The 14857-nt window shown below is 40.6% G+C and overlaps 1 protein-coding gene across 1 annotated transcript; it reads right to left on the bottom strand.

Annotated features, from left to right (window-relative positions):
* Nucleotides 1-3972: 3972 nt before the first annotated feature.
* Nucleotides 3973-4965, bottom strand: LOC115077351 (olfactory receptor 6N1-like). The gene has a single exon (XM_029579644.1). It carries the CDS (start codon nt 4963-4965, stop codon nt 3973-3975), a length of 993 nt encoding a protein of 330 aa, XP_029435504.1.
* Nucleotides 4966-14857: the final 9892 nt, after the last annotated feature.

Here is a 14857-nt window from a genome sequence, read left to right as displayed (position 1 = left end):
GGCACGCATAACCTTTTGAAAATCCGGCCCTATGACTTGCAAAGATCCAATAGCTGAGCTGTGTTGGATATGAAAATAGGTACAAAAAAAATCCTGAGCAGTTGTGAACGAATTCTTGCATATGAATATTTATATATTCATATGAATATTTATATTTATATATATTTATATGAATATTTATGGAAACCGACCTGATTCGATGTGTCTATCGAGAATGTCGGTATATAAAAATTCTAAATAAATAAATAAATAAATAAATATGAGTCGGTTCTAACTGAACTCGAAATGTGAGAGAATAGGATAAAACGTCCGCCCTGCCTCCCTCCCAAAAAAGAAAAAAAAACTATTGTAAGAATGAAATGAAATATATTTTTATTAGCATCATTAAAACTCTCTACACAATTCTTCTGAAATTACTGCCATTTCTAAAAAATGAAAATAATTGAATCTCTATAAATTAATCCATAATATTCAATTATTGTTAATTAGGGTCGGGATTAAGTAAAACTTTCATTTTGCTTTTCATTTCAGTTTTGGGGGTATTTTCTACCACTAATTTCATTTTGTTTAATGTTTATTTCATTCATTTAGTTTAAAGAAAACAAAATAAGTATTAGAAAATGAAAAAACAAAAAAAAGAAATGGGGCCTCCCGAGGCCTTCTGTCCCCACCATCCATTCCTCCCCACACAAAAAAAAAATGCTGGGGTCAGAATCTTCCCCAGACCCCACGTACCAGAAGGTTCACTGTCTTCGTTCTTCTTTGTCTTCTTTCTTGAAATAACAACATCTGCCTGGCCTAGTAGGGCCAGGGCATGGGCTTGAGCCAAGGTCCTCGCATCAGGACACGGCCACCAGACAGGGCCCTGATCAAGGCCGAGGCCCAGGTGTCGGGACACAGCTTCTGGGCCAGGCCACGGCATCAGGGCCTGGGTTTGAGCCAAGGCCAAGGAATCAGGACCTGGCCTAGACGTGGTATCTGATTCCCAACAGATAGGTTATGTGAAGGTCAGGAAATTTCCTGCGCCTGGGCCTTTTGCTGGAGTCTCAGCTGATGCCCTGACTTCAGGCCAGATCCTAGGTCAAGACCATGACATCACGCTTGGGTGTAGTCTGCAGCCCCTGCATAGAGCTGCAGCCTATGCCTAGGCAAGACCCCAGTTTTTGGCCTAGGCTGAAGTGCGTAGGGAATAAGCCAAGACCCCTGCTTTGGGTCTTGGCTTATTCCCTACGCAGGGCCCTAGCTTTGGGCCTAGGCCTAGGCAGGAAGGGTGACTTTTTTTTCCCCAGATTTTCAAAAATGGATGAAATTGTGAAATTTTATCAGAATTTGAATCATTCTTTCTTGAAAATGACCCAGAATGAAATAGGAAATTTCATCTCATTTCTAATTTTATTTGTTCCAGATATCCATCCTATTGTTAATGAGATCTATTTTAACTTGATCTATTTTAACTTGAGATCAAATGAAATTTCAGCACAGGACTCATTTTCTTTACAATGAATTGGGCGTGGTGTGTGTATGTGTGTGTGTGTATGAGTGTGGTGAGAGAAGAGAAGAGACACTAATAAGGAGGTGTATCTCTGTGGGGTGCTCAGAAGGGTTAATTTAATCATAAATGGGCTTTGTCTTTCTTTAAATTGAACATAACTGTCTTGCTTTCCATAGGAAGAACAAGAACAAAATTTGTAGCAATGCGAGCACATCCCAGGATTCTCCAAGTGCTGCCAATGCGGAAAATTTGTAGTGAAAATTGGGAAAATATAGCTGTCCTGTAATAATGCTGTAGTTCAATGGGTAATTTTCAAAAAGGATCTACTGACCAAGTGAAGTGTTAAGCAGATATGTTTTTTTTTCTTATCAAATTGCACCCTGTGGGGCAGCTAAATATAAAGCCAACTAAATGTAGGCACTCACATAAGTGTAACTTTGTTGGGGAGAAAACTGTGCACATATTTCTCATGGGTACTTTGATGCTGCAGACACATGAAAGGGGGCTGTTAACTTGACACCTGTCTGGTGGAAGGGCCTGTGGGCTCAGCTTGTGGAAACGTCTTACTTTGCTATGACTTTGGCTTAGAATAACAGAGAGGGTCTAGTACTGCTGTCCTCCCCTGGTGCCAATGCTAGTGAGTGGTGTTCCTGTAGATGATGTTGCAGGCCACCATTTCTCAGACACATTAGTAAATTCCCTTCAATAATGACTTTACTGCAGTGAATGTACTATAATAAGGAACCTCAAATCTAAAATACTCACTATGTAATCATCCTTATAAAGATTATACACTACTTTTGAATGTGTAAGTTTGAGAAAAAGGCATGACTATCATACAGTTTGTGACGCTGACCTCACACGTATTTAGTATGTAGGATGCTTGATGGTAATGCATCTTAATGTTTTGTGTCACATTTGGTCTAGGCCTGAGCCCAATGCTGGTTGAGGCCTGCTCCCAGTTGCCAAGGCCTTGGCCATGAATGGGGTCTAGGTCCAGGGGGGGCGGAGTCTGATGCCAGTGCCCAGTCGAGACCTGGTCCCAGTCACTGAGGCTCTAGCCTGGGCATGGCCTGGGACTGATTTCAGGCACCGGCCAAGCCTGAGTCCCAGTAACTGAGTCCTGGGTTTAGAGCCTAGGCCTATGCCTGATCCCAACGTTGGGGCCAGGCCAATGCCAGGTCCCAGTCACCAAGACCTCGGCCTGACACCAAGGCCCAGCTGAAGCCACATCCTGGTCGCCAGGGTCTTTCTTGATATGTTGAGTAACTGTGATGTTCTCCACCTGTAGATTGCATCACAGTGAAGTGACAGTGCCACCCTCCTCCAGAGCAGCCAATGTCATTTTTTGTACACAATTTTGTTGTCAAGGTCTGGGGCTTGGTAATTGGGACCTGGCCTTAGGGGTGTTCCTAGCGTCGGCTTGGACCGCAACCATTTTTTTTTTTTAGATTGAAGTCAAAGGGACCTTCCCCCATTGAGTCAATGTGAAATGAAAAATAAACTCTGTCTGGCTAAAAGAATGTGAGGAGTATCCATACTGTGCATATTTTATACAGGATCAAGGAGAGGTACTTCTGGAGGCATGGAAAAAAATTACATGCAGATTGGATTTTCAAATCTTTGTGCACTGTTTTTCAAGAAGAATCTGCCCACAGAAAGAAAAGGTGCAAAGTCTGCAAGTCATTAATACCCAGCAGCAATTTTCAAATAGAAACTATGCAATAATGTCCCTTTGAAAATTAGGTTTACATTCTTGGGTACAAAATAAATGGCTTTGAAAATTGCCCTTTTTGGACTGAATTTTCAAAGTCATTTACATGCATAAAACAGGTTTTATAAAATTGTCCAGTCCTCAGTGAAGATAAGGGTATGCTCATAACCCAATTTTATGTTTTCTTGTGCATGCAACTGGGAGAGGCTTTTCAGGAGTCAGAGTTGGTGCAGATTTTGGACATGTGATTGCTGTTGTATTATAAAATATATGCATATATGTAACTCGCACACCCTCAATAGAGCAAGCGTAACTCTGTGCGGGTCAGTTTATTATTGTGCCAGCCCACTCAAGCAGGAATTTTCAAACTGAACGAAGGAGCACGAGTTCACTATGAAAATATGGGATACAGTCTATACAAGCAGGAATTTTCAAACTGAACGAAGGAGCACGAGTTCACTATGAAAATATGGGATACAGTCTATGTATAAAAAGTACCTCTACCCGCACAGTTATAAAATTACCTTCCCTATACACAGTGAAAAGTGTAATTGAAAGACAAAAAATGAGGCAGAAAGGATGAAATGTCCCTTATTTCCCTGGAGAAAAAACAATATCAATTAATAATAGATGGCTGGATACGTAGATCGATGGATTGGGGAAGGATTGGGAGGTTTGTTTGAAACTCATAGATAGGAATGACTGGACAATGAAAAGAATTTTTTTTTAAATGCACTATAGATTTCCTGTCATCTTGCCACTCATTTCATTTCAAAACTTGAGAAATCGCATTATGCTCATTCACTATGATAGGGAATGCTTTGCTCCTCTGAAATACTTTCCTTACTGCTTCTTTCACGTCCTTGTTTCTTACACTGTAGATGAAGGGATTTAAGAATGGAATGATAATGCCATACATGAGAGAAACAAATTTGTCTCGATAAGGGCTGCTTCCTGTTCCAAGACGTCTAACGTACATCACACAGATGGTTGTGTAGAATATGCTGACAACGATGATGTGGGAGCTACAGGTGGACAAAGCCTTCTTCCTGCCCACTGCAGATGGAATTCTCATGATGGTGGATATGATGAAAGCATAGGAGACCACGATGAGCAGTAGGGTGCCAAGGATGGAAGTGGGTGCAATAAATGAAAACACCATTTCAACAGATGAAACATCTGAACAGGACAGTTTCATCATAGGGGCCGCTTCACAAAGAATATGGTCAATCTCATTGGGACCACAGAAACGTAACCTGGTTACCAAAATGATAGGTACGGAAGCAACAAGGAAACCAATAGCCCATGATGCCGCTGCCAATAGAATGCATGATTTTGGATTCATAATCATTGCATAATGCAAAGGCTTGCAGATGGCCACATATCTATCATATGCCATTAATACTAGCAAAAATGTGTCAGTTGTTCCAAGGGTACTGAACAGATACAGCTGAACAACACAGCCAGAGAATGAAATCTTATTGTTTCCTGTGAGAAAGTTTTTGAGCAGTTTTGGAATACTTGTAGATACATAACTCATCTCTAAGAAGGAGTAGTTGCTAAGGAAGAAGTACATGGGGGTGTGAAGCTGATGATGTAGCTTTACAAGTAAAATAATCATTGCATTAGAGACCATAGTTAGTATGTAGATGGTGAGAAATACCACAAACAGCAAGATCTGCATCTCAGGAAGGCTCGGGAATCCCACGATGATGAACTCAGTGACGCCAGAATCATTTCCTCTCCGCCATGCTTTCATTATGGCTTATCTGAAGAGGAAAAATTATTGTACATGTAAGTCTCTTAATTTTGTCAGGGTGGGAGGCAATTTTTAGATTGCTTGCTTTGAGATAAAGCTCCTGGGTCCTCTTTTTCTTTGCATCAAGTTTCAAAGAGAAGGTACTTACATACCCAAGGGCTACTTCTTTTTGTGGGTGCAGATTTTCTATGGAAAATAGCATGCACTGACTTTAAAATACAACCTTACATATGTTATTTTCTGATCCCGCTCAAAACTCAGCCCTGGAACCATCTTCCCTCAAATGCATCTAAATTTACATGCTTTGTAGGGCAAATTGGGGTAGATTTTCAAAGGGTTACGCGTGTAACTCCGAAAACCTGCCCCGTGTGCACCAAGCCTATTTTGCATAGGCTCGGCGGTGCACACAAGCCCCGGGATGCACGTATGTCCCGGGGCTTTGAAAAAGGGGTGGGAAGGGGGAGGCAGTCCGGGGGCAGTCCAGGGGTGGTCCCGAGTCCTTCTGCACAGTAACCGAGCCAGGGGATGGCGCGCCAGCAGTCGGCTGGCACGCGCAGGTTACGCCTGCCTTGGGCAGGCGTAAAGAAGATAACAAAGGTAGGGGGTGGGATTTAGGTAGGGCGGAGGGGCCTTTTAGATAGGGGAAGGTGGGGGGAGTGAAAAGAAAGTTCCCTCCGAGGCCGCTCTGATTTCGGAGCAGCCTTGGAGGGAACGGGGAAAGCCATCGGGGCTCCCCTAGGGCTCGGCACACGCAAGATGCACAAGTGCGTGCACCGACCCCGGATTTTATAACATGCACATGGCAGCGTGCGCATGTTATAAAATCGGGTGTACATTTGTGCGTGCCAACTAGTGTGCACAAATGTACCCCGTGCCCGCTGTTTTAAAAATCTGCCCCATGTGCATTGTTAATAGTATTGCTATTTACATGCTGAAATGGCTTTGAAAATGGTCCAAAACATGGAAGAAGAACACTCTAAGCATCAGATAAAGTGTTGTGCGTTAGACAATTCCATATAATTCTATATACTTCTATCTCACATGATTTTCTGAAAACCATTTCTCAATTACTTATTTTTGAAGGCTTTACTAGTTTCCTATTTACAAATAGAATATATAAAAAAATAGAATACAATAACTGTGCTGATAGAAGTAGAATACGCATGCATGGGAAAGTTTTGTAATGAATACTTTTATTAAGATAGATATTTTTTACATTTCAAATAGCAGCAGAGGACTTATTTCACTCACAGTTCTCCATTGTTAAATGTGTTTGCTGCTGTTGTTTCTCTCCCTTCCCCACCAAGGAAATAATATTTACAGTTTCAGAGTAGTAGAGACAATTAATGGCAACAACACAATTTTCACTAATTTACATACTGTCAAGATGAATAAAGCCTTGCATAAGATTGGCCATGCTAGGTCAGAGTAAGGCCAATCAAGCCCAGCATCCTGTCTCTGGTAGTGGGTTGTTTGGGTCACAAGTAGCCAGCAGATCCCAAAAAGTAGATCTATTTCTCATTACATCAGCAAAGCCTACCTGAGGTGTCAAGATGGTATGCTTCAGTTTAAGTGACACATGTTGACATATTCTCGTACCTTTAAGTCATCAGCTCAGAAATCCTAAGGCCTTTAGTGACAAAATGTCATTATTAACTGGAAGAAATAATCTGTGAGACCATCTGGAATATTGCCTTTAATTCAGGCTGTCACATTGCTAGAAGTATATTGGCAGATTAATTCAAAGGCATGCTACCTAAATGGTGCACCATTCTTTATCAAGTGAATTTTTAAAGATATTAAATATGTGTACATAGGAAAGAAGAAGAGAAAAGCATTAGCAGGACTGATCTGACAGGATTCAAGGAAAGAGTTGTTTCACCTGTAAAGGAAAAGCATTAGCAGGAATATAGCACTCAAATACATGACAGATCTGAAAATAAATGTATTTTTCATCAGAAGGCAGTTCTAGAAAAAGAGATCAAGTTACAATGTCAGAGGTCATAGATACAGGTGTAACAAAAGTCTGCATTTCTTCATTTAAAAGTTGGTTGATGGAGTGAAATGTCTCCCAGTGGACAAGTTGGTGCCAAAATTTGCATGGCATTACCTCCTAAGATCATTAATGACAGGAAAGCAAGGGTCTATGATTCTGCAGTAAATAGGTAATCTGAGTAATTTAGTTGGATCTAATGGCCTTTATTTCTTTTATATTCTGACTTCTCATTCCTGTATTGATATTGATTTCTGTTTAATGTTTTGATTTTCCATTTTAATTTCAATTTATTTATGAAATTGATAGGAAAAATCTTGAATGTATTTTAATTTATAGTTCTGCAACATAAAAATTAGGCAACTCATTTAAATCTACTCTTATTTAATACCCCTTAGCCTAATGGTGTCATACAATTTGTATATAATCAGATTGGCCATACCAGTGACAGGAATATTGGCATTTCCCAAGTCCTGGATAATGGTAAAAGTACTATAGTGCGCCAATGCTTTCAGAAAAGTTAGCATGCAATAAAACCACCGTTAACATGCACAGTCTAGATTGTGTTTTAACATTAATTAGTTCATAATAATTTGAACAAAATAGCATATGGTAATCAAGTAATATAAAGCAAAGCTACGAAAAACAGATTATTACCTATTAAAGCATAGAAAAGTAATGTGCATTAAAATGTGCAAAAGTGAACATAGACACATTAACACATAAAACATTAAGTACACCTTAATACATATGAAATAAGTTTCTGCAATAACATCTGCATTAACTCTAACATTAATGCTAGTATATTGACACAAAATTCACTTGCACATCATTTACATGGGCAGGTGATATAAACTAATTTATTTATTAATGGTGGAAATTGGTGCACTTTAGTACATTGGGCTGATATTGGTTCTTTCATATTGATAAAATAAAAGATAACAATGATAAAATAAAACACTCTCTGCCCTTGAAGTAAGAGGAACCAACATTTGTTAGTTTCCTACAGTGGGTCTGAATTTTATTTCATTCTGTGTCGATGGCAGCATCTTTCTTAATGAAATGCTCATCAGAGGTGTGAGGGATGTTCTGAACATGATACATTTTTTATGGAATTGCTTTTATATAATTCGCATGAATTTCCAAGGATCCTATAATATATGTATATATGTGCATGGCATATATGTGCATATATGGCCATGCTTAGCATACAATAGTATTATATAACCCGCACATATCACAAAATATGCAGTTTTGATATGCACTTTGAAGTGCTGAAAAGCAGAATATAAAAAATAAATAAATAAATATCTCTACCCTGCAACATACACATTTGTACGCTTACGTATGAATACATGCAATGCATTGAAAGTGCATTCTTTTCCTACCTATTTTAAAAATATACTTACACATATTGAAAGTGCATACCTTTTTCTGCCTATTTCACAAATATACCTGCAAGTATAAATCAGGTTTTACACGTGAAAATAAAGTAGGATTTACTTGCATAAAACCTGATTTATATAGGTAAGTTGGTAATATTTAAAAACATGGGTGAATAATTGAAATTACCAGTTTACCAATTACTCCAGTCCTTCTCATGGTCCCTCCTGGTTCTTCGGCCTGAACTCCCCCTAATTTACCCAAACTTCCCACCCAGCCAATACTGTACAATAAACAAGTAGTTATACAAGATAATTAGCAGATGCAAAATTAGATAAGTTGCTTAATATATGTAAATAAGTAACTACCAGAACAGCAACCAATGGGGTAGATTTTATAAAAGCACGCCCACGCGTACTTTTGTTCACGCACCAGGCACAAACATAAGTATGCCATTATTCTATCAAAAGTCGACTATTGCAATTCGCTTCTCTTTGGCCTTCCATATTCATCCATCAAACCCCTCCAAATGCTACAGAACTCTGCAGCCAGAATCCTTACCAATACGAATAAAAGAGATCACATCACCCCCATTCTCAAGCTCCTCCACTGGCTGCCTATAAAGCAAAGGATCCTATATAAAGTACTCACCGTAATTCATAAATCCATTCACAATATCTCTCCTCTTCAATTATGTAACCAACTACGCCCTCACTCCTCCTCTAGACCCATCAGAGGAGCATATAAAGGCACACTCTATGTACCTTCAACAAAATCCTTGCATCATAAACGTGCCATATCTACAGCAGGCCCCATTCAATGGAATGCGCTCCCACCAGACATTCGGCTTGAGTTCTGCCACTCTTCATTCAAAAAAAAACTTAAAACCTGGCTCTTTAGCCAAGCTTTTCCAGGACCATGATCATCATTTTTTCCCCTCCAACCAGCAAGAACATATCTTCTTCACAAACCCCCATTTTCCATACCACTACCTACTTCGGTATCTAATCTCTTGCTGCAGGACACTTGAGACTTTCTCACTTATACGTTATAATTTTTATGCTCAATAAGACCTGTCAACTTAATTGTTTAAGTCTTTTTTTTTTTCTCCTTTATCTTTTGGTCATCAATGTTACAACGTTATCATTAAATTTTGAACTTATGTACACTGTTCCAAGTTTCATAACCTTGTTCTATGTAATGCCTTTTGGCAATTTTCATGTTCTGTTTCAATGTAAACCGATGTGATCTTTATTTCATATAGGAACACCGGTATATAAAAATCTAAAAATAAATAAATAAATAAATAAGTATGCTGGATTTTAATAAATATGCGCGTAGCCACGCATATCCTTTAAAATCCGGGCTTGGCGCGCGCTGAGCTGCACAGCCTGCCTCCGTTCCCTCCACCCCCTGCACCTTCCCCTCCCTTCCCCTGCCTAACCCACCCCCCAGCCCTATCTAAACCCCCTACCTTTGTTAGAAAATTACACCTGCCTGAGGCAGGCGTAACTCGCGCGCGCCGGCCAGCCAGCCGGCGCGCGATTCCACGTCCCAGGAGCATTGTCGGAGGCCTCGGCCATGCCCCCGAAAAAACCCGGGGCCGGAACCATGCCCGTGGCCATGCCCTCGAATGATACGCTGCCACGACATGCCCCCCCCCCGACATGCTCCCGACACCTCCCCCTAGCAAATCCCCGGGACGTACACGCGCCAAGGGGCTTGCGCGCGCCGCCGAGCTTATTCAACATAGGCTCGGCGCGTGCAGGGGGAGGTTGGGGCAGGTTTTCAGGGGGTATGTGCGTATCTTACAAGCGTACCCCTTTGAAAATCTGCCCCAATGTGCATAGGGGTCAGAACCACTCAAGAATGCTCCAGGACTTCCTTTTTTTAAGTGCATATATGTGCACATGAAATTTAATGTATGTAAGTACTTTCAATGTTTATAAAATACCGAAAAGGCAAGTGCATGCTACTTAACATATATGCTAATTTTTACACATGTAATGTTTTGAAAACGCACCCTATAGTAAATAAATAAATAATGACAGATAATTGGTTCAGCCAACAAACTAGCAAGATGAGATTAATTAAACTGGGGAAGATGTACATAAAAATTCCCAAATGCAAACCCAATACAGCTTCCCCCACCCACATGTCTTCTACCCAACTTCTCACCCTTCTTCCTATATCTTTCCCAAGCATGACCAAAGTCTGTTGCAATGATGGCCTAACTCAATGCTTTCTTGGAATCCCGATGTAATCATACCACTGAGATTTAGGGTTATAACTGCTGTTCCATGCAGGTTCTCGCAATGCTTTCTTGATACAGTAGAATGAAAGATAGATTCATAGATAGCTACAAATTGTCAATATATAGGTATTTTTTATATTTCATGATTGAAAATTCTAGGATACACAAGTATTTTCTTCTATAAATTATATGCCAATAAAGTCTCCTTTTGATGTGTTTCATTTTTCATCAATGTTGTATAATCATAAAAGTGCAACAGAATGATTATCACAGAATTTCAAAGAAAATAAAATACTTTTTCATTGTTTGATTACTCACATTTCTGATCTGCCCAAAGTTCTGAGGATCCATTCACCCATTGATTTTCCTGTTTTCAAAGAGACTGAAATGCTGAGTAAGATTTGAAGTCCCCATTAGAATTCATTTTTAAATTGAATGTTTAGTAGATGATACCATCCCTTTCACACTATAAGGGCTGTAAAAATAAAAAAAAAATCACTTCATATTGTTCATATAACAAGTTGATAACTTTTTGTGCCAATGTACTCCAGTTGAACCTTTCATGGATAAAATGTGTTATAATTTAAAAAACAAACAAACAAAAAACCCCCCTTCCCTTGAGATGTGCTTGGCTTGCAGAGTCATAAATGGGTGCTTGTTCAAACGTTATCTCATTGCTGTTATGATTTAATTTATTGCACCAGAATGCAGTCTCTTATGGGGCAATGCTGAAAGAGTGCTGCACGCAAAATGATGCTTTCTTCAGACAGTAACTCAGAGCCTTTCATAGAAGAGACTCTCGAATGACCTAAAGGATAATCCCTAAGGTGATTAAAACAGGTTGCATTGCAGCTAACAAGGATGGGTGTAAAACAAGTTCCCTCCAGGGAAATTAATGTAGCTGATTAGGTTGAAATAAGTCATGATTGCTACTGAATTTAGTCTCCCAGTCTCTACAATGAAACTCAAGGGAAGGTCGTTCATCTTTGACTAACTCAGGATGAAAAAGAAAATAAATACTTCCTAATCCTAACAATGCCTATAAACTGCATTTCCTTAATGAGTACTTTTGTTTCCTAGAGTTGAACCAATACATTTTCTTCCAGATATGTCTAATTGACCCTTGAAGTGGTTCAGGTTTATAGCAAACATGTCTGAGGTCTTGCAATCTATGAGCAAAATATCTCTTCTTCTAAAGAAAGAGAATAATATTTCCCATTAGCCTTGGACAATGTCTCTTTGCTTTGTTTGTTGTTACTGGGATGGCATTTTCTACTCTCAGAAAAACAGTCCCAGTTTAGATCCTCAGTCATAAACCCACGTGTACAGTTGATTAGATTTGAGGGTCTTCTCTTATAGGCAGATACGGTTGACTACCTGCCATTTTGAGCAGGCAACCAAGGAAAGTAAAATAGTGTACATACTTTTGAAATCCTCATCTACAAGAGCTAAATATGCCACTAGGAATACTTCCTTGCACTCCAGCTAAAAGCACATATCCTGGCAGGGCACATGAGGTCCATATTCAAAAGAGTTTGTTTTGCTAAGATTGGATGCCTCTTGCCTTAAATTTCTCTTTTCATCAGCTCCACACCCCTTCTGGTGACCAGATACATATTAGACCTACCTAAAGCATATTCAGATAAAATTGAGGCAGTTGGGGGGATTTCAGAGTGTTGGGGTTTAAGCCTAACTGGTCATGGTGGAGGGTAGGTCTATTTATCTGGCTATGATTAATACAAATAATATAAACCTACTCGGATACATTAAGGGGTGGATTTTAAAAGGGTTACGCGCGTAACTCTTAAACCCTCCCCTCTGCATGCCGAGCCAATTTCAGAGCAGCCTTGGAGGGAAAGGAGAAAGCCATCGGGGCTCCCCTTGGGCTCGGGGTGTGCAAGATGCACAAGTGTGCACCCCCTTGTGCGCGCCGACCTCGGATTTTATAACATGCATGCGCACGCATGTTATAAAATCGGGTGTACATTTGTGCGTGCCGGGTAGCACGCACAAATGTACCCTGCGCGCTTAGGGGCAGATTTTCAAAGTGGTGCACGCGTAAGATATGCGCGTACCCCCCGAAAACCTGCCCCAAGCTCCCCCCTGCGCGTGCTGAGCCTATGTTGAATAGGCTCGGTGGCAAGCGCAAGCCCTGGGACACGCGTAAGTCCTGGGGCTTCGCTTGGGGGGCGTGTCATGGCTGGTGCATCATCGGGGGCGATCCGGAGGCATGGCCACAGCCTCCAGACCAGCCCCCAGACCGGACCATGGTGCGCCGGCAGCCAGTCCGGTGCACGCAAGTTACGCCTGCCTTGGGCAGGTGTAACTTTTGAAATAAAGGTAGGGGGGGAATTAATTAGGGCCGGGGGCGGGTTAGTTAGGGGAAGGATAGGGAAGGTGGGGGGCGCCGGAAAGAAAGTTCCCTCCGAGGCCACTCCGATTTTTCGCAGCCTTGCGCGTGCCGGCACCGGATTTTAAAAGATACGCGCGTAGCCGCGCGTATCTTTTAAAATCCGGCGTACTCTTGTTTGTGCTGGGTGTGCGAACAAAAGTACGCGCGCGCGTACTTTTTTAAAATCTGCCCCTTAAATTTTAAAATCGGCCCCTATGCATATAGCCAAGAAAGTTATAAAAAAAAACACTTTTCAGGTCAGCAGCAGACCAATCCCTCCACCCACCTCATCCCAATGTTAACAAAACAAAAGTTGGGACCATAGCTGTTTGATCCCTTTTTCATACCCCTTCCCACCCCCATGAATCCCTCAAAATCTTCCATTACCCCTGCATAAAGTTAAAGTTCTATGCTGGGGGAAACAGCCAACTCTCTGGCATTTTCCCTTCCCCTCCACACATTTAAAAACATGGGAGTGAACACAGATGCTCCCTCTCACATCCCTCCCTCTACTGCATGAAGACACAATCATGCATGATGGTGATGTCCTCCTCCCACACACCTGAAGTGAAACCTTTTGGTGAAACTGCCACCTTCCACATTCCAGAGAAGTCTTGCCAAGCTTCAACCTTCCAACTAAGCAAGCTGCATTGCTCTGACAGTAACTCTTCTAGCGCTTGCTGCCAAGGTTGCAGTCAGAACAATGCTAGATGGGGAGAGCTATAGGTCTGTGACCTCTCAGCATCTAGTGTTACTTTTATGTGAACTCTCATAGCGTGCACTAAAATCATCGCTGTCAGAGCAATATGAGATGCTTAGGTGGGAGGAAAAATCTTGTGTCCTCCCTGCTAGGCTTTCACTCCTCTTCAGATGAGGCTTCTGGGGATGGGGAAGGGGATATGAGAAACAGGAAGCAGGTGGTTTCGCTGATAGGATTCACTTCAGGTGGGTAGGAGGAGGATGCCACTGCCAGGCATGAATGTGGATTCACCAATTTCTGTAGATGACTTTATAAGGAGTTCATTATTTCTGATACTTTCCCATTCGTTGGTGTTTTTTGAGTATTTGAAACAAAACATTTTTACGCCTCGAAGTTTGGTGTTTACGGTTGGATTTACGGGGTCTCGCTCTTAAGTTTATTTGATAGAGATATCCCACAGATAATGCCAGGATTCTGAAATCATTAAAATATTTGGGTTTGTTGTTTATAATCAAATCAACTTCATATTCCTCTTTCTTTCTCAGTGAGCAGGTTTTATTATAACCCATCCTTAATCTATCGTGGAATGAATCCTTTATTTTTTTTTTTTATCAGATCCTTGATCAAAATATGGCTGTCTCACAGGGTATCCAAGTACTCTTACTACACAATTTCTACCTGAAAACATGATGACAGGTCAAGGTATTCGGGGTGCCTGAAAGTTATTTGGAAATATGTAAGTAAAACCATTCCCACCTGCTCCAACAATCCCTAGGATAATATACAGAAATACAACCTATAATTTGAATAACTACCTATCATGAAAATCATACATATTTATCCCAATAATTATAGACTACAAAGAGAAAGGAGTTATTTTCTTAATTATAAGGGAGTTATGGTCTATGAGGTTTCAACTAGGGAACCATCTTATATAAAATATCAAAAGACGTAAAGGATACATATTTCAAAATAATTTTACTTAACACTCAATGCAGGAGGAATGCTGTGATGCTGTACTGGCAACATGAAACTATAATATGATAAAATGTAAATGATGTCAATGTATGAATTGAAATGTACACACAAGCAAATGAAGACTTTCACTATTTTGGAAAACCTGATTACATGAGTGTACATGCATTAATGTTTTTCATGTTTAGAACTAAG

This window comes from Rhinatrema bivittatum, chromosome 16, assembly GCF_901001135.1.
Source record: "Rhinatrema bivittatum chromosome 16, aRhiBiv1.1, whole genome shotgun sequence".
Taxonomy (NCBI): Eukaryota; Metazoa; Chordata; class Amphibia; order Gymnophiona; family Rhinatrematidae; genus Rhinatrema; species Rhinatrema bivittatum.
Note: the sequence above shows the minus strand (reverse complement) of the source record. Positions and strands in the feature narration are given on the sequence as shown.